Source organism: Pelodiscus sinensis, chromosome 1, assembly GCF_049634645.1.
Source record: "Pelodiscus sinensis isolate JC-2024 chromosome 1, ASM4963464v1, whole genome shotgun sequence".
Classification (NCBI taxonomy): domain Eukaryota; kingdom Metazoa; phylum Chordata; order Testudines; family Trionychidae; genus Pelodiscus; species Pelodiscus sinensis.
Genome location: NC_134711.1, coordinates 336,121,259 through 336,145,312, shown reverse-complemented (window position 1 = coordinate 336,145,312; position 24,054 = coordinate 336,121,259). Strand labels below are relative to the sequence as shown.

Below are 24,054 nucleotides of genomic sequence, written 5' to 3'. Positions count from 1 at the left end.
GAACAGTATTTTGCCTCAGCTTTGGACACGTTCCCCCCCCCCTCCATGTCAGATTCCAACACAACCGACTTCACCAACCCCTCCACCTTCATCCTGCTGGGCATTCCTGGTCTGGAGTCAGCCCATGTCTGGATCGCCATCCCCTTCTGTGCCATGTACGCCATAACCATCTTGGGGAACATCACCATCCTGTTCATCGTGAAGACAGAGCCAAGCCTCCATGAGCCCATGTACTATTTCCTCTGCATGCTGGCCGTCACTGATCTGGTCCTGTCCACATCTACTCTACCCACAATACTGAGCAATTTCTGGTTCAATTCCAGAGAGATTGATTTCAATGCCTGCCTCACCCAGTTGTACTTTGTTCATTCCTTCTCGGTGATTGAATCTGGGATATTGGTGGCCATGGCTTTCGATCGCTACGTGGCCATCTGCCATCCCCTGAGACATTCCACCATCCTGAATAACCCCGTGGTGGCCAAGATGGGCCTGGCTGTGGTGCTGCAAGGTGCCATACTTGCACTGCCGTTTCCTGTCCTGGCGAGGCAGTGGCCATATTGTAGAACCAATATTATCCCCTACACGCACTGTGAGCACATGCCTGTGGTGAAACTGGCCTGTGTCGACATCCGCGTCAGTAGTTACTACGGCCTCTTTGCGCTATTCTGTAGCTGTGGTCTGTATGTGATTTTTATTGTCATTTCCTACACCCAGATCCTTAGGGCCATCTTCCGCCTCCCCACAAAGGACGCCCGGCTCAAGACTTTTGGGACCTGCACTTCTCACCTGTGTGTCATCTTAACATTTTACACTCCAAATCTCTTCTCCTCTCTCATGACCCGGTTTGGCCTCAAAATACCTCTGCATTTGCATATTCTCTTTGCCAACATGTACCTTTTGGTGCCCCCCATGCTGAACCCCATCATCTACGGAGTGAGGATCAAACAAATCCGGGCCAGGCTGTTCCAGTTTGTTACTCTGAAAGGAACCTAAATATTTTCACCTGGTGCCCTTGCTCTTGGGCAGAGCTCCATGCTGAGATAGCTGGTGACAGGCTGCCTGGCCTTCTTCACTAAATGACTCACTGGCTAGTCAAAGAGCAATTCAATCCGTTCCTGATATTTCTTTCTCATTTAAGAAATTGGGAAATTGGTCTGTGTGCGACTTATTCATTGTTCCTGGACACCCAAGGACCTACCACCTATCCCACCCTTGCCCAGAGACCCCACTCCTAATCTACATCTTCCCTAGGGGCCCCAGGCATTACTGCGCCCTTTCTTGTGTTCTTCCTGCTTGCTCCTCTCCCCCTGCCTCGTTATTTATTGGATCATTCTCATGTTGGGGTGCTGTTGCCTTTCAGGGTTCCACATGGAAAGGAGGTGGAGCTGGGGCCTCTGTCTCCACAACCTGGCTCTCCTCTTGCTCTGGGATGTGACAAGCTAGAATGTCTTCAAAGCTCCCTCAATGTCCACAGACAGGGCCTGCACCCAGTGTGTTCATGGAGTCTCTGTTGAAGGCCAAGGAACAAACCATCCCGATGCACAGTAAGAAAAGCAAATATGGCAGGTGACCAGATTGGCTTACCGGGGACATCCTTGGTGAGCTTAAACAGAAAAAGGAAGCTGACAAGAGTGGAAACTTGGACGGATGACTAGGAAGGAGTATAAATATATTGCTTGAGAATGCAGGGGAGTTATTAGGAAGGTGAAAGTGCAATTGGAACTGCAGCTGGCGAGGGATGTGAAGGGGAACAAGAATGGTTTCTACAGGCATGTTAGCAATAAGAGGGTGATCAGAGAGCGTGTGGGGCCCCTACTTAGGGAGGGAGGTAACGTAGTGACAGATGATGTGGAAAAAGCTAAATTACTCAATGCTTTCTTTGCCTCTGTTTTCACAGACAAGGTCAGCTCCCAGAATACTGCATTAGGCAACGCAGTATGGGAAGGAGGTGGACAGCCCCAGGTGGAGAAAGAACAGGTTACAAACTATTTAGAAAAGCTAGACATGGGTCCGGATTTAACGCATCCAAGGGTACTGAGGGAATTGATAAATGTCATTGCGGAGCCTTTGGCCATTATCTTTGAAAATTGGTGTTGATCAAGAGAAGTGGAGGAAAAGCTGGAAATTAGTCAACAGGGAGCCCTTGTAGCCAAGAAGGCTGATGGCATATTAGGAGGATAATTGCCAGCAGATCTAGGGAAAGGATTACTCCCATTTTTTGGCAGTGGTAAGGCTACATCTGAAGTATCACAACAGGTTTTGGGTCCCCATTGCAGAAAGGACATGATCTAAGTACATAAGAACATAAGAACTGCCAGACTGGGTCAGTCCACGCAGCCCAGGATCCTGTCTGCTGACAGTGACCAATAGCGGATTCCCCAGAGGGAGGGAACAGGTAATGCTCACATGACCCCTCCCTTGTCATCCATTTTCAGGGAAACAGAGGCCGGGGGCACCATTCCTACCATCCTGGTGTGAAAGTTGAATGAGTTAAAACGATGGTTTTTGTTCCTTTGCAGGAAGGGGAATGTTAAGATAATGTTGTTTGTGTGTAAGCAGAGAGAAGGATGTTAAGACAGTAGACAACGATTCCACTTCAGATGATAGTGGGACATTCAGAGGAGATTGGTGAGAGTTAATAAGGAAAGGAGATATGTGACTAGCCACAGTTAATCTTGTAACCTTGTTTGAGTTTGCGCCCTTTTATCTGTATAAATAAGGAGTCTTGGGCTTTGTTAAAGGAACTCATTTTCCTGTCTATATTGGCAAAGCGCTTTGCTAATAAATAGATTCATAGAGGTTGGGTTCTTCAATGGCTATTAGCGAGTGTCAAAGTTAGACTCAGAACTCACAATTTAGCAGACCACTCTATCTAGTTTATTTTGTAACCCTGTTAAAGTTCTAGCCTTCACTGCATCCTCTGGCAAAGAGTTCCAGAGGCTGATTATGTGCTGAGTGAAGAAGAACATCCTTTGTTTGTTTTAAAGCTGCTGCAGATTCATTTCATTTGGTGACCCCTAATTCTTATATTGTGGGAATAAATAAATAACTTTTTCGTAGTCACATTTTCCATGCCAGTCGTGATTTTATAGGCCTCTATCATATCCCCATTATTTTCCCCTTTCTAAGCTGAAAAGTCAAAGTCTATTTAATCTCCCTTCATATGGGACACATTCCAAAGCCCTCATAGTTTTTGTAGCCCTTTTCTCAACCTTTTCCAATCCCAGTATATCTTTTTTGAGATGAGGCAACCACATGTGCATACAGTACTGAAGATGTGGACATACCATGGTTTTGTAGAGATATTCTCTGTCTTAGGGTACGTCTAGACTACATGCCTCTGGCGACAGAGGCATGTAGATTAGGCTACCCGACACAGTAAAATGAAGCGGCGATTTAAATAATCGCCGCTTCATTTAAATTTACATGGCTGCCGTGCTGAGCCGACAAACAGCTGATCAGCTGTTTGTCGGCTCAGCACGATAGTCTGGACGCTCCCCTGCCGACATCAAAGGTATTTGTCGACCACCCAGGTATGCCTCATCCCAGCACTTTCTGCAGGCTGCCATCCAGGAGGTCCATTGGGGAGCTGTCAGTATCCAGGAGGCCCTGCAGGAGAGCTTCCACCCTGAGCCTCCCTGGGGTGCCCCACTGGGGGCTTGTGCCTCATTCTTCCCTCACGTCCTTCCACTTACCCCTCCCTAACCCCCCTTCCTGATGTCAAATAAAAGATACATATTTTCATGAACACAAACTCTCCTTATTTAACAAAACTGGGGGGAAATGAAACTCTGATGAGACTGGGGAAAGGAGGCGGGAGAGGGAAGAAGAGAGGGTGGGAAAAGGGAGGGGGAAACCTGGGAGGAGGGAGCTGGAAGGTGGAAGCAAGGGGAAGAATGGGGAGGGGAATCTCAGAGCTCAGGGTTGGGCATCCCGATGGACCAACTTGATTTTCATGTGAACCTGCTCCTGGGTTTGCATGTGGCCTTTGGTGGTCAGGCTGGCAACTATCCTGCCATAGACAGCCACATTCCCCCGTCTAGGGCTGAGCTCATGGACTTGGGGGGCATCCCCCCCAAGCCTGAATAAGGTCCATGATCTCCACCCTGGGCCAGGAAGGCACCCACCTTCTCCAGGTCCTAGCAGGCTTCATGGAGCTGGCAGAGTGCTCCTGGGGAGCATTGGAGGGCTGGCTGCCAGTGACTTGCTGGTTCATGTTCTGGGGCCACTGGATCAGGGGCAGTGACTGTGGCCAGAGTCAACCCCTTTAAGGGCTCCGGGGAGGGGGAAGGGAGAGGAGTGTTCTTGGCTGAGGCTGGAGTGGCCATCAGGGCACCCTGGGAAAGCTGGAGACTCCTATTTCGAAATAAGTGTCTACACAGCACTTATTGGCTATGTCTAGACTGCAGGCTTCTTTCGAAAGAGAAATCAGCTTTTTCGAAAGAGAGCACCCAGCGAGTCTGGATGCTCTCTTTCAAAGATGGCCTCTTTACATTGAAGAACGCCTTCCTTCGAAAGAGGAACTTTCGAAGGAAGGCGTTCTTCCTCGTGAAACGAGGTTTACCGCCATCGAAAGAAAATCCGCGTTCGTTCGAAATAATTTCGAAAGAACGCGGCTTGAGTCTGGACGCAGGGGAAGTTTTTTCGGGAAAAGGCTACTTTTCCCGAAAAAACCCCTGAGTCTGGACACGGCCATTTTGAAATAACTAGTTGGAATTTGGCGTTATTCCTCGTAGAATGAGGTTTACCAAATTTGAAAGAAGTATTCTGCTATTTCAAATGAATTTCAAAATAGCAGTTTGGCTGTGTAGATGCTAAGAAAGTTTTTTTGAAATAAGGGCTGTTATTTCGAAATAACTTTGCTGTGTAGACATGCCCTCTGCGATTGTTGGTATCACAGAGACTTGGTGGGATAATGCACATGATTTGAATTTTACTATAGAAGGGGACAGGTTACTCAGGAAGGGTAGGCGGGGAAAAAAGAGAGGATGTGTTGCATTGAGGTAGAGATGGACGTAGGAGACAGAAGTGTTGAGAGTCTCTGGGTTAGGTTAAAAGGGATAAAAACAAGGGTGATGTCATGCTAGGAGTCTACTACAGGCCACCTACCCAGGTGGAAGAAGTGGATGAGGCTTTTTTTAAACTAACAAAACCATCCAAAGCACAGAATTTGGTGGTGATGGGGGACTTCAACTATCCAGACATCTATTGGGAAACTAACAAAGCAGGGCACAAACTATCCAATAAGTTCTTAGACTGCATTGAAGACAATTTTTTATTTCAGAAGGTCAAAAAAGCTACTGGAGGGAAGATGTTCTAGATTTGATTTTACCAAATAGGGAGGAACTGGTTGAGAATTTGAAAGTGGAAGGCAGCTTGGGTGGAAGTGGCCATGAAATCACAGAATTAATGATGATAAGGAATGGTAGATGGGAGCACAGCAAAATAGAGACAATGGATTTCAGGAAGGCAGATTTTGGTAAGCTCAGAGAGCTGGTAGGTAAGGTCCCATGTGTAGCAAGACTAACGGGGAAAAAGCTGAAGAGAGTTGGCAGGTTTTCAAAGGGACATTATTAAGGGCCCAAAAGCAAGATATTCCGCTGTGTAAAAAAGATAGAAAATATGGCAAAAGACTGCCTTGGCTTAACCAGGAGATCTTGCATGATCTAATAATAATAAAGAAATCATATAGAAAGTGGAAACTAGGAGAAATTATGAAGGATGAATATAAGCAAACAATACAGGCATGCAGGGGCAAGGTTAGAAAGGCAAAGGCACAAAACAAGCTCAAAGCAGCTACAGACAGAAAGGAACTTTCTATGGATAGGCCCAGTGCTCAGTGAGGAGGGAAAAACAATAACAGGAAACTTGGAAATGGCAGAGGTCCTTAATGACTTCTTTGTTTCAGTCTTCACCGAGAAGTCTGGTGATGAAGGAATGCCTGACATAGTGAATGCTAGTGGGAAGGGGGTAGGTTTAGAAGATAAAATAAAAATAGAACAAATTAAAAATCACTTAAAAAAGTTAGATATCTGCAGGTCACCAGGGCCTGATGAAATGCATCCTAGAATACTCAAGGAGCTGATAGAGGAGGTATCTGAGCCTCTAGCTATCATCTTTGGAAAATCATGCAAGTCAAGAGAGATTTGAGATGTCAGGAAAAGGGCAAATCTAGTGCCCATATATAAAAAGGGAAATAAGAACAACCCAGGAAACTACAGACCAGTCAGTTTAACTTCTGTTCCAGGAAAGGTAATGAAGCAAGTAATTAAAGAATTCATCTGCAAACACCTAGAAGATAATAGAGTGACAGGTAACAGCCAGCATGGATTTGTAAAGCATAAATCATATCAAACCAATCTGATAGCTTTCGTTTTAGGATAACAAATCTTGTGGATAAGGGAGAAACAGTGGATGTGCGATACTGAGACTTTAGTATCACATTTGATATGGTCTTGCATGATCTTCTTATCAATAAGCTAGGACAATACAACCTAGATGGGGCAATTATAAGTTGGGTGCATAACTGACTGGATAACGGTTCTCAGAGAGTAGTTATTAACGGTTCACAATTCTCCTGGAAAGGTATAAGAAGTGGGGTTCCGCCGGGGTCTGTTTTCGGGCCAGTTCTGTCCAATATCTTCATCAACGATTTAGATATTGGCATAGTGTGTTTGCTTATTGAGTTTACAAATGATATGAAGCTGGGAGGGGTTACAAGTGGTTTGGAGGTTGGGTCATAATCCAAAATGATGTGGATAAACTGGAGAAATGGTCTGAGATAAATAGGATGAAGTGTAATAAGGTCAAATGCATAGTGTTTCATGTAGGAAGAGACAATCCGTTCCAGATATACAGAATGGAAAGCAACTGCCTCGAAAGAAGACCTACAGAAATGGCTCATGGGGTCATAGTGGACCACAAGATACATATGAGTCAACAGTGTGCCGCTGTTGCAACAAAAACAAGCATAATTCTGGGCTACATTAACAGGACTGTTTTGAGGAAGAAATGAGGAATCATTCTTCTCCTCTACTCTGTTCTGTTTAGGCCTCACTTGGGGTGTTGTGTCCAGTTCTGAGCACCACAATTAAAGAAAGCAGTGTAGAAATTGGAGCAGGTTCAGAGAAGAGCAACAAGCATCCTTCAAGGTTTAGAGAACATGAGCTAGGAGGGAAGACCGAAAGTGTTGGGCTTGTTTAGTCTGGAAAGGAGATGACAGAGAGGGGATATAGAATCATAGATCTGAAAGAGACCTCAGGAGCTCATTGATACCCTTTTTCAGGTATCTCAAAGGGTGTCACAAGGAGGAGGGAGAAAAATTGTTCTCCTTGGCCTCTGCGGATAGAACAAGAAGCAAATGGGCTTAAACTGCAGCAAGGGAAGTTTACGTTGGACATTAGGAGAAACTTCCTACCTGTCAGGGTGGTCAAACACTGGAATAAGTTTTCCAGGGAGGTTGTGGAATCTCCGTTACTGGGGATATTTAAGAGCAGGTTGGACGGACACATGTCAGGGATGGTCTAGAATGTGGTGCTTGGTCCTGCCATGAGGGCAGGGGACTGGACTCGATGACCTCTCATGGTCCCTTCCACTTTTAGTATTCTATGAAACGCCGTGTCACTATGTCTGGCCTCTCCCAGCAGCCACCTTTCACCTGCCACTTGGAAGTACAGGCAGTCCCCGGGTTACATGGATCCGACTTACATCGGATCCCTACTTACAAACGGGGTGAGGCAACCCCGCACTAGCTGCTTCCCCCCATCAGACTAGGGAGACGCGACGCTAGCACCCCCCCCAGCAGACCAGGGAGATGCGGAGCGGCTTTTCTCAGCAGACACCTCAGCTTGAGAATAAAGGACTGAGGGAAGTGAGGTGTGGGAGAATAAAACTGAGCTCTGGAGAAATGTTTGGCTAGAGTTTCCCCTACAATATGTACCAGTTCCGACTTACATACAAATTCAACTTAAGAACAAACCTACAGTCCCTATCTTGTACATAACCCGGGGACTGCCTGTATTGCAAATATACCCTGTTGTTTGCCTTGTAAATGACAACTTCTGTATCCAACTCCTGGCTTTAACCGTCATTCCCCATGGGGGCCCACTTGGCACTGGACCCACAAGAGGGTACCTGGCATGGCAGACATAGAATTTTGACAAAAGTAGCACAGCTTCCATAACCCACCTACATCAGAAAAAATGCAGGTTGTGTGTTAGGAGGGGAAGAAAATGGGGACGGATTTGGGGAACAGCGTAGCCTGGGGCTGCATCGTGAATATGTTCGAGTGCAGGATTTTCCCAGCCCCTGGAAAGAGAGGACCCAGCTGTATACATTTCGGAGACCATGGCCTTTCAAAGGCTTCTCTGTGCCTTGGGGCTGCTGAGAGAGCAGTGGGACATTATTCGGCACGTCTGTTGGATAATCCAGGCCCGTCACGAATCTTTGGGCAGGGTTTTCAGAAACAGCTGACGGAATGGGCAGTGTGTGGAAGTGGCAGACACCTGCCAGGTATTGTATGCACAGTGCATGGTCCTGCCATGAGTATAAGAACCTAGACAAGATCACCTCTTCAGGTTCCTTCCCGTGCTATGATTGTAGGGTACAGGGCAGAAACCTGCAGATGCTCCAGGGGGTTCTCTGTGCAGCCTGCAAGACGGTTTGTTTACTGTTGCCCCACAAAAAGAGGCCAGATGTTGTGATTTTTCATTAGGTTATTCTCCTACTATTATTACAAAACTGACACACACTTAAAGGAAGGGCATTAGGAGTGCGAGATGTTTGCACCTGACTGTGCAAGAGCCGTGCGCTCGCGCTGTATCCAATGCAAGCACTGCTGCAGCTGCATCGGCAAACCCCTCTTGTTCTACATGCACAAGCGCAGCCAGCAAGGTTACCCCATCCCATGAGGGTAAGGAGGGTCACTCCTGTGGCTGCGCGCTAGCCTAGGCTGCCCCTCACTATTCCATGGAATCAGGCTGAGGCTTTGCTGATGTTCATTTCCTAGGGCGCTCGGCTCACGCACGGGTGAGTTGCTGGGGAGGGAATGTTTGTGGCGGGTCACTCGGGGCTCTGGCTGTGACTGTCTCTCTCTCCACGAGCACGGACAGGCCACCTCTCCCTGTGGCTCCGTGTGTCGCACCACACGAGGGTGTGTTGGGAGGCACTTCCCTGTGCTAGGCGCTTCCACGGCCCTGCAGGAAAGGGGCTGCCCAGCGTGAGGAGAGTGAGTGAGGAGAGTCGCTGCGCTCCTGCCCCTGTGTGACAGCCCCGTGGGCCTACAGAAGGTGCCCGGGCCTGCCCGTAGCCACCTTCTTTACTTGGCTCTGTCTTGACCTGCCTACCCTGGGCGCTCACAGGAGCCACATTCTGTGCAGACCTAGGCCTTGTTACCAGTTTTCTTACTAACAAATATCATTTTAAAATATACACGGCACAACCAGTTCCTGTGTGATGCAGCCCAGCCCCTCTCCCTGTGGAAGGTCCTTTCATTACTGCTTGTGCCTAAAGCTGGGTAAATAGCCCAGTGGCCAGGCTGGTTACATCCAGATGCTGCTTCTCCCTCAGAGACTGAGCACACCCTCTCATCCCCCCGGGACTGCCCAGAGCTGGGTTATAAATGGTTCACATGCTGTGTCAGCTCTCAGCTGCAGACGCTGGGCTGAGAGAGGTGCAGGACGCGGCTGCCTGAGGGGGAGACCCAGGGAAGACTCTGGTCTCTGAATTCACAGGTACCATCTCTTGTGGATAATCTCAGCCTCTCAATAGCCCCTGAGCTATGTAGACATGCTGAGAGAGAGAGTGAATCTGGGGTCTTGTCAGCTCTGCACGGCCATTAAGCATCCCCAGACCCTGGTCACATCCCCGGAACCTCTTTTCCGTGCACCCACACCCCTCCCCAATGATGTGCTGCAGCCCAGAGGTGGCTGCATTTCAGTGCCCCAGGGTTTTAACAAATGTATAACAAATGTATAACACAGAGCAAAGGTTTTAACAAATGTATAACACAAGGCTCAGTCCTGAGGCTGTGGCCAGCATTTGGCTCAGGCCTCACAGAAGCAAAACTCCCCTTGAAATCAGAAGTGAGAAAAGAGCTGCGGAGGCAGCTGCACGTCCCTGCACAGACGCTGTCCCCTCCCCCTCCGGCATGTCAGGGCTCTGGCTGGTCGTGGGGGCTCTTTCCTGCTGTTAGCCTGCTGGGAAGCGAGGAGGTGCCAGGGCTCCGCACTGCAACCACTGAACCCACTTTTCAGCAGAAAGAAGACCAGTGTTCTCAGTGCAGCTGTAAGGCTGTGAGGCTCTAATGCTTTGAGTGCTCACAGGCCCTCAGCCAATGCCCAGAACAGCCCCCAGCCCGGCTCTGCCAGCACTGGGAACTGGAGAATCCAGCCCTTCCCCTTCTAGTTTCTCCGAAGGGTGAATCACGCTCAGGGCTCTGCCGTTAACCCGGATTTCCAGCTGGAATTCATCTGGCTTCAGCCTCCAGCCTCTGGGCCTGGCGCTTCTCATCTCGGTGAGATCCCAGAGCCTGACATTCCCGGTGGTTTCACCCCATCCCAGTCTCTGCCTGAGCCTAGTTTGATGCGATAATGAGATGAGGGTTTGGGTCTCTCTCTGGATGGGATTTGACGCAGCCTCCCCCCATCTGTGCGGCTCTTTTCCTCCCCTGCTCCCAGTTTGTGTCCCGCGATCTCACCCAGGCGCTTTCACCGATGCCGTGTGCAAGGGGGAAACCCTGCCCCTGCGCCAGCTCACAGCTCTGCTGTGCACACGACCAGGAATCCCAGCGTCCCTTTGGCAATAGTCCGGCACTGGGAGCTCCCCACGAGGCAGTTGTCTACTCCAGGCTCCATCTGCTGAAGGACACGGGGCTCTCATCCCTTTTACCATAGAAACATGGAACAACATAGAATCCCAGGACTTGCAGGGACCATGGGAGGCCCTCGAGCTCCATCTCCTGCCCCCACACAGGGCTGCGTATTTCTAGGCTGGTGCTGGGCAGTCTGCAGTCCCCAGCCACGCAGGGCTGCTGAGGAGAATGGGACCGTGGGCTGGGAGACATTTTGCTGACACCAACCATCCCCAGGCACCGCTCCCACAGCTCTGCGTGGCTCTGTCCTCCTGTGCCCAGCCCAGGAGAGCGGTGGGGAGGGCGGCCCCCTCACCTGCAGATTCTGCCTCCCTCAGCTCTTTCTTCACCTTGTACCCAGAATGGTTCTCCACTCCGCAACCTGGCCAGTCTGTCTGCTGTTTTCCTGAAATGTGGTGTTCAGAACTGGACAGAGTATTATACCTGGGAACAACTGAGTGCAGAGCAGAGAAGAACTTTTCTGTCTTTCTCACAACATCCCTGTTACAGAGTTCCAGAAAGATATTTGCTTTTTGTTTTTCTCTGTGTGACATTGTTGACTCATGTTTAGCTTGTGGTTTAGCATAGGACCCCTCGATCCCTTTCAACAGGGCTCCTTTCTAGACAGTCGCTTCCCTTTTTGTGTGTATGTGTCAAATCTGTTCCGCACTCTGGCACGACAAATGCAGAAGTAGGGGTCAGCAAGAGCACCCCAAAAGCTTGTCTCTACAGGCTTTAGTACAAATCTTCCCCCAAAATCCTAGCACCCAGATTTTGGGAAATCCACTGCCACCACTCAGGTAATTTCAAGAAAACTAGGGAAGTGATCACTTGGGAAACGTCCTCTCTCAGGTCAAACTCTCCCCTGCTCCAAATTTTGCTTGGAATTTGAAAAAACAGAGGTGATCCACAGACAGATCTTCCAGGACACAACAATCAACCAGTAAGGGTTAATTTAAAAAAAAAAGAAAATAAACTTTTATTATCAAAACAAAACTACAGTTGGAAGTATAGTAAAGTAGCTAGATGGGAAGAGACACCAATTGATAAAGATTCTCAGGGAATCCCCTGGGTTAAAACTGAGTTACAAAGAAAGACCAACACTTCACCAGCTCAGACATTAGTTCCAAATTCCCAGACCAGGAAAAACTACAGATCCTGAGAGACTAGCTAAACTTTGCCCTACTTACACAGCATAAGAAGTCTGTTCTTGGAGAGAGACAGGCTTCCCATCTCCTTCAGTCTTGGAAGTAATCATTCTGCTTTTCAGACAAAGGAGGGAAAGATAAAGATAAAGATTCCTTTGTCCCAGTTTGAAATTCCTACCTGCATTATTATTGGCTGACCAGATAACCAGCTAGGGACAGAGTTAACCTCTCAGTCACCAGGTGCTGGTGAGCACTCCTGATTATGACAGTGTGCAATTGATTTTTCATTTATAAGATTTATTTTTGAATTAATTCCATACCCAGGTTTTCCATTTTTCTCCTAAGATTTCTTTGTTCAAACTTTGCCTTTACTTTTAGTAGTTTATGTTTAAAAGAAAATTGCCCCATATTTGTCTTTTTTATTGTTTGTTATTGGCTCTACTAATGCCCAAAGGAGCACTTTTGGTAGTGAATAAGATGTGTGGTTGATCGTTCACTTTGGAACTACACTACAGAGATTTTTCAGAAAAATGGCCATTTTGCCGAAAACACTTCAATTACATCTACACTACAATTGTGTTCTTCCGAAGAACAGAGGGTTTTTTCCAACATTGGTAATCCTCATTCTACGAGGAAGAAGCCTTTTTGCCAAAGAGCTCTTTCAGAAAATGGTGGTTGTGTACGGGGAAAGAGGGAGTTTTTTTGAAAGAAGGAAAGGATAAAAAAGCTCAGTTCCCCGGTGGCCGCTCCATCCATATTAATCACGACTTACATGAGAGTTAGTGTCCATTCAGTGTGGACGCTATATTTTGAAAAAGGAGATTGCTTTTTCGATGCCCTTTGGCAGTGCATTTACCTATTCCAAAACAGAGCTCTACATTGAATTTCTCCATTTTATCCCTTCTATGAAAGGCCTATTGAGAAGCAATCCTATTGCAGATTAATCCTATTTTAAGGAATGGGATTAAAAGGCAGCAAGGAAGGTTTAGATTGGACATGAGGAAAAACTTGCTACCTGTCAGAGTGGTTAACACTGAAATAAGATGTCTAGGGAGATAGTGGAATCCACATCACTGGCGATATTCAAGAGCATGTTAAACAAACATCAGTCAGGGTTGATCTAGATCAGGGCTACACAACTTTGGAAGCTCTGGGTGCCACAGTGATAATCACAGCACTTGCAAAGGGCTGCAACTGAAGTGTGGTTGTATATACATGCAAATATATATGCAAATATATGCAAATAGCTTCATTCACACTAAGGGGCACAAATACAAAGATTAATGCAAGACTACACAACATGTTGGCCCGTTTTAAGTCGGCTCTGCTGATATTAATAAAAGGCAATACTTACATGATTTCCACCCAACTGACAGCACTTTCAATGAGCAATGACAGTCCAGGAACTGAACTGCTAAAACGCATATCAACCAAAGACCATTATTTTGACTACTTTTTTTATTTTGTTTTATTTGGCTCCCACTCGCGGGCCATGAGTTGAGTCCCACATTAACCCAATCTGCACTGCAGGACATAAACAGATGGACCATGGGTCCTGTGTTGAGTAGCCCTGAGCTACACAGCGCTTGGTCATGCCATGAGGGCAGGGAACAAGACTTGATTATCTCTCAAGGTCCCTTTCAGTTCCACTGTTCCATGGATCCATGATTCGGCCTCAACTTGGTTCAGCCTCGTTCAACATTCACTGAGTTCTGTCAGTTTGGATGCCTGTACTTGATTTGGTGATTCTTTTTGTTTGATTTATGAGCAGCAGTCCCATTCCAGGCACACCTGTTTTCCTGGCACAACCAACCCCTTATGTTGTTTCAAGCGCTTTCTGGACTGTGGCACTGTGACTATATACATGCCGTTTAAACGTATGGTAAAGAACATCCAATTTCCATGCTCATTTTTCCAGCTAACATTTCCCCCCACTCCATTGTGCTGAAGTATGGATATTATGGGTTGGGATTTCTTCTCTCTTTGCCAATTGGAATGCAACCAGTTCTATTCTTTACCTTCCTCTCCTCCATCATCTTCCCCTTCTTGTTTCTTCAATCTGCTCACTCATGGCAGGCTCCCTATTCCCAAGCTTTGTCTTGGAATGCCTCATTCTATCTGCCGTATCCTCCACAGAGGAGAGGTCACCACAGCTGAGCACACATCCGACTGGGTAATTTTCCTCTGGCTTCCATTCCTCTGGCATCCAAACATGAGCTTTCCTTCTGCCACCAGTGAGAATGAGCGGGGGTTTCCATGGTGCTGAGACCAGTGGACCTGGTGTTTTCGCTAACGTGTGTTTAAGCTATTCCCTTTTAGGGTTTCCCACAACAAGAGGTACAGACATTATTGACATCAGGAGCATAATAAAACATGGAATGGCCAGTAGTGGGGTCATTTCTTCATAATTCATTTCTCTGAATAATTAATTTTTTTTCAGGGTGTGAAAAGCAACCGATCCGCTTCACCGTGAAAATAATCTCCATCCGTGCATACGATGCCATCTGCTAATGTTCTCTGTCCTTTCAGGCATTTGTACTGTGACCCTTACCATTGATCCTGGTCCCATATAGCTCTGCAGGGGATCATAAGATACATACAGTGGACAGTCTTCTGCCGTGTCATTGGACACGTCCTCCCCTGCTCCATGTCAGATTCCAACACAACCGACTTCACCAACCCCTCCACCTTCATCCTGCTGGGCATCCCTGGCCTGGAGTCAGCCCATGTCTGGATCTCCATCCCCTTCTGCACCATGTACATCATAACCATCTTGGGGAACTTCACCATCCTGTTCATCGTGAAGACAGAGCCGAGCCTCCATGAGCCCATGTACTATTTCCTCTGCATGCTGGCCATCACTGACCTGGTCCTGTCCACGTCTACACTACCCACAATACTGAGCAATTTCTGGCTTATTTCCAGAGAGATCGAATTCAATGCCTGCCTCACCCAGCTGTACTTCATTCATTCCTTCTCTGTGATTGAGTCTGGGGTCTTCGTGGCCATGGCTTTGGATCGCTACGTGGCCATCTGCCATCCCTTGAGACATTCCACTATCCTGAATAACACTGTGGTGGCCAAGATCGGCCTGGCTGTGGTGCTGCGAGGTGCCATACTTGCCCTGCCCTACCCCTTCCTGGCGAGGCAGTGGCCATATTGTAGAACCAACATCATCCCCTACACGCACTGTGAGCACATGCCTGTGGTGAAGCTGGCCTGTGCGGACATCCGCATCAGTAGCTACTATGGCCTCTTTGCACTAATCTCTAGGATTGGTCTCGATGTGCTTTTTATTGCTCTGTCCTACACCCAGATCCTCAGGGCCATCTTGAGACTCCCCACAAAGGAAGCCCGGGTCAAGACTTTTGGTACCTGCACTTCCCACCTCTGTGTCATCTTAGCCTTTTACACTCCAACTCTCTTCTCTTCTCTCTCAACCCGGTTTGGCCTCAATATACCCCTGCATTTCCATGTTCTCTTTGCCAACATTTACCTCCTGGTGCCCCCCATGCTAAACCCCATCATCTATGGAGTGAGGACCAGACAGATCCGGGACAGTCTGCTCCGGCTTGTTACTCTGAAAGGGACCTAAATGAGGAGGGACTTCAGGTAATTAAGTCTGCAGAAGAGATGAGTGAGGGGGGATGTGAAATCAGCCTGCAACTCCCTGAAGGGGGGTTCCAAAGAGGCTGGAGAGAGGCTGTTCTCAGTGGTGACGTGCGGCTCATTCCCTAGCCTAGGTTGCCCCTCTCTCTTGTTGGGCATCGGCCTTAGACTTTGATTATGTTTGCGGCGGGTCACTCGGGGCTCTGGCTGTGACTGTCACTCTCTCCACGAGCACGGACAGGCCACCTCTCCCTGTGGCTCCGTGTGTCGCACCACACGAGAGTGTGTTGGGAGGGACTTCCCTGTGCTAGGCGCTTCCATGGCCCTGCAGGAAAGGGGCTGCCCAGTGTGAGGAGAGTGACTGAGGAGAGTTGCTGCCCTCCGGCCCCTGAGTGACAGCTCCGTGGGCCTGCAGAAAGTGCCTGTGCCTGCCCGTAGCCATCTTCTCCCTGTGGCTCTGTCTCCCGCCAACACACCCACCCTGGGCGCTCCGAGATGCCATATTCTGTGCAGACCTGGGCATCGTGCTTCGTTTTCTCACTAATCAAATATCATATTAAAATATACACGGAGCAGCCAAATCTTCTGTGACTCAGTCCAGAGCTCAGAGTTCTCCTCTCCCTGCGGGAAGGTCCTTTAATTGCTGTTTATGCCTAAAGCTGGATAAATAGCCCGGTCTCCAGGCTGGTTACATCCAGATGCCGCTTCTCCCCTAGGGGCTGAGTAAAACCCCCTGGGATGGCCCAGAGCTATATGCACAGTGCACAGCCAAGTGCTGGCTCTCAGCATGGGACACTGGGCTGAGAGGTGCGGGATGTGGCTGCTCTAGGGGGATTCCCTCGGAAGACTCTCTGATCTCTGAATTCACAGATCCCATCTCTGATGAGCTCCCCTGCTTCACACACCCAGACCTACATAGGCATGATCAATTCAGAGTAAACCGTGTGCTCTGCAGAGCCATTAAACACCCCTGGGTCATAACCACACAGGGTATGTCTACACTACCACCCTAGTTGGAACTAGGATGGTAATGTAGGCAACCGGAGTTGCAAATGAAGCCCGGGATTTGAATTTCCCGGGCTTCATTTGCATAAAGCTGGGTGCCGCCATTTTTAAATGTCCGCTAGTGCGGACTCCGTGCCGCCCGGCTACACGTGGCATGGACTAGGTAGTTTGGACTAGCGGACATTTAAAAATGGTGGCGCCCGGCTTTATGCAAATGAAGCCCGGGAAATTCAAATCCCGGGCTTCATTTGCAACTCCGGTTGCCTACATTACCATCCTAGTTCGAACTAGGGTGGTAGTGTAGACATACCCAGAGGTAAGTTTGCTCCTGTATCTCTGGCCAAAACACCGCTCTCTTCTGTGCATGTTCACCCCTCCATAGACTCATACAGTCCTACCAGGCAGCATTGTCAGCTCCAAACACTGTTCAAATCCGGACAAGCCCCAACTAAATTGCAGCCACTCGAGGGATCCCATTCCGGTGCTTCATCACTCTCCGAGGGAAATTGTTTTTCCTAATGTCCCTCCTAGACCTCCCCCAAGTGATGTGCACCAGCCCGGAGGTGGGTGCATTTCAGTGCCTCAGAAGTCCTTCAGTAGGAAAGTTTCTAACAAATGTACAATACAAGGCCCAGTCCTGAGGCTGGGGCCTCACAGAAGCAAAGCTCCCCTTGGAATCAGAAGTGATGAAAGAGCTGAGGAGCCAACTGTGTGTCCCTGCACAGACGCTGTCCCCTACTCCCGCGGCATATCAGGGCTCTGACTGGTCGTGGGGGCTCTTTCCTGCCCTTAGCCTGCCAGGAAGCCTGGAGGCATCAGGGCTCCGCACTGCAACCATTAAACCCACTTTTCAGCAGAGTTAAGACCTGGGTTCCCAGAGTCTCCGGTGAAGCACCACGGCCAAGCTTCTGTGTCACTTTCAGTCCTGACAAGCCCACAGGCCAAAGCCCAGAACAGCCCCTTCCCCTCGCAGTCTCTCCAAAGGGTGAATCACGCTCAGGGCTCAGCCTTTTGCCCGTATTTCCAGCTGGAATTTGTCTGGCTCCAGAATGCAGGGGAGTAAGCAGGAAGGTGAAAGCAAATATGGCAGGTGACCATCTTAGCTTACCAGGGAAATCCCTGGTGAGCTTAAACACAAAAAAGAAGTTTATAAGAAGTGCAAACTTGCACAGATGACTAGGGAGGAGTCATTGCTCGAGAATGCCGGGAAGTAATCAGCAAGGTGAAAGCACAATTAGAACTGAAGCTAGCAAGGGATGTGAAGGGTAACAAGAAAGGTTTCTACAGGCATGTTAGCAATAAGAGGGTGATCAGAGAGGGTGTGGGGCCCTTACTAGAAGAGGGAGGTACCCTAGTGACAGATGGTGTGGGAGAAGCTGAAGTACTCAATGCTCTCTGTGCCTCAGTCTCCACACACAAGTTCAGCTCCCAGACGACTTCACTTGGCAACACGTTATGTTTAGGAGGTGGGCAGCCCTCGGTGGAGAAAGAACAGGTTAAGAACTATTTGGAAATGCTAGGCATACACAAATCCATGGGATCAGATCTAATGAATCCAAGAGTGCTGAGGGAGTTGGCTGATGTGATTGCAAAGCCATTGGCCATTATCTTTGAAAACTTGTGGTGATCAGAGGAGGTCCCGTATGACTGGAAAAATGAAAATGCAGTGCCCATCCCTAGCCCCCCTTCCTGATGTAAAAAATAAAGGACACGTGTTCAAAAATAGAAACTGTCTTTATTTAACAAAACGGGGGGGGGGGATTAACCTCTGGGGAGACTGGGAAAAGGAGGTTGGAGAGGGGAAGAGAGAAGGTGGAAGAGGGGAGGTGGAAACCTGGGAGGAGGGAGCTGGAAGAAGGAGGAGGGGAAGTATAAAACTATGGTAGGCCATATCTTCAGTGCTGTGTACAGATGTGGTCTCCTCGCCTCAAAAAAGATGTTTTGGACTTGGAAAGGGTTCAGAAAAGGGCAACTAAAATGATCAGGGATTTGGAACAGGTCCCATACGAGGAGAGGCTAAAGAGACTGGGACTTTTCAGCTTAGAAAAGAGGAGACTGAGGGGGGATATGATAGAGGTCTCTAAAAGAATGAGTGGTGTGGAGAGGGTGCATAAAGGAAAGTTCTTTATTAGTTCCCATAATATAAGGACTAGAGGACACCAAATAAAATAATGGGTAGCAGGCTTCAAACTAATAAAAAAAAGTTCTTCTTCACAAAGCAAATAGTCTAGCTGTGGAACTCCTTCCCACAGGAGGCTGTGAAGGCTAGAACTATTAGGGTATGTCTACACTACCACCCTAGTTCGAACTAGGGTGGTTAATGTGGGCAACCGAAGTTGCAAATGAAGCCCGGGATTTAAATATCCCGGGCTTCATTTGTATCTTGCCGGGCGCCACCATTTTTAAAGCCCCGGTAGTTCGGACTCCGTGCCCGTGAGTAGGTAGTTCGGATTAGGCTCTCTAATCCGAACTACCGGTACACCTCGTTCCATGAGGAGTAACGGTAGTTCGGATTAGAGAGCCTAATCCGAACTACCTACTCGGTGCCGCCTGTAGCCGCGGGCACGGAGTCCGAACTACCGGGGCTTTAAAAATGGCGGCGCCCGGCAAGATGCAAATGAAGCCCGGCATATTTAAATCCTGGGCTTCATTTGCAACTTCGGTTGCCTACATTAACCACCCTAGTTCGAACTAGGGTGGTAGTGTAGACATACCCTAACAGAGTTTAAAGAGAAGTTAGAGAAAGTCATGGAGGTTGGGTCCATGGAGTGCTATTAGCCAGGGGGTAAGGAATAGTGACCCTGGCCTCTGTTTGTGGAAGGCTGGAGATGGATGGCACGAGACAAATGGCTTGGTCATTGTCTTCGGTCCATCCCCTCCAGGGTACCTGGTGCTGGCAGCTGGCAGCAGACAGGCTACTGGGCTAGATGGACCTTTGGTCTGACCCAGTACGGCCGTTCTTATGTTCTAAGCTCAGGGCTCAGGATCAGGGGTCCCACTGGACCAACTTGATTTTCATGCAAACCTGCTCCTGGGTTCGCATGTGGCCTTTGGTGTCCAGGCTGGCAGTTATCCTGCCCTAGACGGCTCCTTTCCTGTGCCTAGTGTGGAGGTCGTGGACGTTGGTGGCCTCCCCTCAAACCTGGATGAGGACCACGATCTCCGCACTAGACCAGGTGGGCGCCTGCCTCTTGCCTCCTGGGAGCCGTCAGCCTGGTCCTGGGAAGAGGCAGAGGGCTGGGTGGCAGCGGGTGGCTGGCTCATGCCGTGCCAGGTGCAGGGTCTGCTGGCTGGGTGCTGGCAGGCTTGCACCTGGCACGGGCACTGTAGCCAGACCGTGGCCCTTTAAGGGCTCCAGGCCAGGAGGGGGGCAGAAGAGTTTCCCTGGTTTGGCCCCGAGTGGCCACCAGGGCAACCTGGGAAGGGCTAGCCTCCCACTAGTTCGAATTAAGTGTCTACATAGCCCTTAATTCGAACTATTTAATTCAAACTAGGCGTTAGTACTAGTTAGTAGAATGAGGTTTACCTAGTTCGAATTAAGCGCTCCGCTAGTTCGAATTAAGTTCGAACTAGTGGTTTGCATGTGTAGTGCCTATGAAAGTTAATTCGAACTAACAGCTGTTAGTTCGAATTAACTTTGTAGTGCAGACATACCCTAACTCTGTGGGCATGAAGTATATGTGATCTACCCTGACATTAGCAAAGCTTTTGATACGGTCTCCCACAATATTCTTGCCAGCCAGTTAAGGGAATATGCATGGGATAAATGGACTGTAAGGTGGATAGAAACTTGACTAGATTGTCAGGCCCAATGGGTAGTGATCAACGGTTCGATGTCAGGTTGGTGGTCACTTTCAAGTGGAGTACCCTAAGGATTGGTTCTAGGACTGGTTTTGTTCAACATCTTTATTAATGATGTAAGCAGGGGCTGAACTACTGCTTGTTATCAGACAGCTAAAAGGAGAGAGCTGCCCTGGGCATGGGTATACTCACTCCAAGGCTGCGTCTAGACTGGCATGATTTTGCACAAAAGTGGCCGCTTTTGCGCAAAATCTTGCCGCCTGTCTACACTGGCCGCGAGTATTTGCGCAAGAACACTGACTTAGTAATGTACAAAATCAGTGGTTCTTACGCAAATACTCCGACACTCCCGCTCAGGGATAAGTCCTCTTGCGCACGTATTCTTGCGCAAGAGGGCCAATGTCGACAGCAATGTTAATTTCTTGTGCAAGAAAGCCCGATGGCTAAAATGGCCATCGACGCTTTCTTGCACAACAGAGCGTCTACACTGGCACATGCCAGTATAGACGTGCTCTTACACAAATACTTTTAATGGAAAAACTTTTCCGTTAAAAGTATTTGCGCAAAATCATGCCAGTCTAGATGCAGCCCAATTGTTTAGCCCTGCAAGACGATTAACTGTTAACTGTTAATATGTAAATACAGCTCAGGCTAGGAGGGGGAAGGAATCCGAGGTGTAGCTATGTAAGTCCAGTTCAACCAGGGCTGATGGAAGATCAGTGTTGGAATGGAATGTGGTGTATTTTAACTAATTTGGGGCTGTTGTGGGGGTTACAAATCAAGCTTCCCCTAAACGTGGGAACTGTAAAACATGACACCAGTGCTTGCAGGAGAGACACCATCATTGTAAGAAGTCTCCAAGGAACAAGCTTCCCCCGTTCCAGAGTTGAGTGAACTGAGCTGGGGGGAAGGGCTAATGGGCTTGAGTCAGCCTGTGTCACACCTATCAGGTGTGAGCTGTAAGACTGGCCTAACCTACCCCTTTTCACCTTGGCTACATCTAGATTGCATCCCTTTTACGAAAAAGGGATGCAAATTAGATGTATCGCAATTGCTAATGAAGCGGGAATTTAAATCTCCCCTGCTTCATTAGCATAAAAATGGCTGCTGCTTTTTTTTGGCATGTAGCTTTGCCGAAGTAAAGTGCCAGTCTAGACGAGGATCTTTCGGAAGATAAAGCCTTTTCTGAAAGATCCCTTATTTTACGAAAAAAGGATGTAATCTAGACGTAGCCCCTTTGTTTTAAGGACAGATCTAAAGCAGACTCTATGAGGAGTCTTTTTGCTAGTCCAGTGGGAATGACTGGCAGGCGGCCAGCGGTGCGGCCAGTAGGACTTTTGAAGTGTTAGACTTTGGGACTTCGGGTGATTCTTGGCTGGGGGCGGGGGGCTCAGCTCGTGGTTTGGGCTATGAACTCTGTGGTATTTCCCCAAGTTATAATGCCATATGACTTCTCTCTCTGTTTCATTAAATGTTTCTTTCCTACACTCAGACTCTGTGCTTACGAGTGGGGAAGCATTGCCTCTCAGAGGTTCCCAGGGGCGTGTGAATTTCCCAGATTACTGGGTGGGGGCTCGAGCCGGTTCTGTGTGAGATGGACCCCTATATATTGAGATGGAACCCCTACCCGGCAGAAGGGTTACAATGACTTGGCTGAGGGGATGGATTGCACCCTCGGCAAGTTTGCAGATAATGCTAAACTAGGGGGAGAGGTAGATACGCTGGAGGGCAGGGATAGGGAACAGAGTGACTTAGACAAATTGGAGGACTGGGCCAAAAGAAATCTGATAAGGTTCAACCATGGGTTGGAAGAATCCCAAGCATCGTTACAGGCTGGGGACCGACTGGCTGAGTAGCAGTTCTGAAGAAAAGGACCTGGGGATTATAGCGGATGAGAACACAAGAGCATAAGAACGGCTATAATGGGTCAGACCAAATGTCTATCTAGCCCAGTGTCCTGGCTGTCGACAGTGGCCAATGCGAGATGACCCAGAGGGAGTGAACTGAACAGGGAATGATCATGTGATCCCTCTCCTGTCACCCAATCCCAGCCTCTGACACAGAAGTTAGAAATATGGATGAGTCAATAGGGTGCCCTTGTAGACAATAACAACATATTGGGGTGAATTATTAGGAGAATTGCCAGAAGATCTAGAGAAGTGATTATTCCCCTGTATTTGGCAGTGGTGAGGCCACCTTTAGGGTATTGTGTTCAGTTCTGCCGCCCCCCCCCCCCCCCAATATAGCAAGGAAGTGGACACATTGGAGAGGGTCCAGCAGAGGGCGACCAAAATGATGAGGGGGCTGGAGCACATGACCTACGAGGAGAGGCTGAGGGAGTTGGGTTTGTTTAGTCTGCAGAAGAGAAGAGTGAGGGGGGATTTGAGAGCAGCCTTCAACTTCCTGAAGGGGGGTGAAAAGAGGATGGAGAAAGGCTTTCACAGAAGTGATGGATGGAAGAACAAAGAACAATGGCCTCAAGTTGTGGTGGGAGAGGTCCAAGTTGGATATTACAAAAAACGATTTCCCTAGGACTATGTCTAGACTGCAAGCCTCTTTCGAAAGAGAGCGTCTAGACTGCCAGCGGAACTTTCAAAAAAGCAAGCCGCTTTTTTGAAAGAGAGCACCCAGGCAGTCTGGATGCTCTCTTTCTAAAAAGCCCTGTTTGCTTTCAAGAACGCCTTTTTTCGAAAGAGCACTTTTGAAAAAAGGCGTTCTTCCTCATGAAATTAGGTTTACCGCCGTCGAAAGAAAAGCCGCGTTCTTTCGATTTAATTTCGAAAGAACGCGGCTGCAGTCTAGACGCAGGTGAAGTTTTTTCAAAAAACCCCCTGAGTCTGGACACAGCCTAGGAGGGCGGTAAAGCACTGGGATGGGTTACCTAGGGGAGTAGTGGAGTCTCCATCCCTAGAGGTTTTTAAGCCTCGGCTTGACAAAGCCCTGGCCGGGTTGATTTAGTTGGGTTGGTCCTGCCTAGAGCAGGGGGCTGGACTTGAGCTTCTGAGGCCTCTTCCAGCTCTATGGTTCTATGTTTCTGTGCTACAGAGTACCCCTGGGAGCAAACAAACCAGACTCCCTTTGAGTCTTTGTGCGCCCCCCATTCGGTCCCAGTGTGCTGGAGTGCACACGCCAACTGCCCCGTGCCTGGTGCCTTTGTCTGCAACACCAGCCGGGCTGCTTTTAGGCTGAACTTGAGTGTGTGACGGGGGCTTGGAACGTGTGCAGCCTCTGGTGCCACCCTCACCGGCCTGAGCACTGAAGGGTTCTGTGATGCGCCCACCAGTGAAAGTTGGTCCCATTGGGAGCAGCTCTCTGGGAGGGGGCTGCTGGCCCCTCGCTCAAACCTAGGGAGGATTTCTGCTTGGCCACCTCTGTGGCGTTAAAGATTTTTGATGTGAACCTGGAGAACACATCAGTTTTGTGTTTGCCCCAAATTCTGTACAAAGCGGGCCGAGGGAGCTGTCTGTTGAAAGCAGATGCTTTGCTGGTTCTGTCTTTACGGCTCATATGCATGGAACCAAGGAGCCTTGCTTGAAAAAGCTACCCTGTTGTGCAATAAAACTCGGTGAGACACTGCTCCATTCATAGCCCCACTAGGATCTTAGGCTTGCATCAAGGTTTTCTTTCATTTCTTAGGAGTTA

The 24,054-nt window shown here is 48.6% G+C and overlaps 3 protein-coding genes across 3 annotated transcripts in view; all 3 read left to right on the top strand.

Moving 5' to 3' along the window:
- The window catches only part of LOC142827805 (olfactory receptor 52E2-like), a 195,999-nt gene that overhangs the window by 43,049 nt on the left and 128,896 nt on the right, over nucleotides 1-24,054 (top strand). The gene's annotated exons all lie outside the window — the stretch shown is intronic.
- LOC142827798 (olfactory receptor 52R1-like) lies at nucleotides 46-993 on the top strand. The gene has a single exon (XM_075923681.1). The coding sequence runs from the start codon at nucleotides 46-48 to the stop codon at nucleotides 991-993; it is 948 nt and encodes a 315-aa protein (XP_075779796.1).
- On the top strand, nucleotides 14,645-15,592 carry LOC102453653 (olfactory receptor 52E2-like). Its single transcript, XM_006121077.3, has one exon. The coding sequence runs from the start codon at nucleotides 14,645-14,647 to the stop codon at nucleotides 15,590-15,592; it is 948 nt and encodes a 315-aa protein (XP_006121139.3).

What these genes read in the sequence shown, in the direction of transcription:
- LOC142827798 (XM_075923681.1), top strand. Translation starts at nt 46, where the DNA reads ATGTCAGATTCCAACACAACCGACTTCACCAACCCCTCCACCTTCATC.
- LOC102453653 (XM_006121077.3), top strand. Translation starts at nt 14,645, where the DNA reads ATGTCAGATTCCAACACAACCGACTTCACCAACCCCTCCACCTTCATC.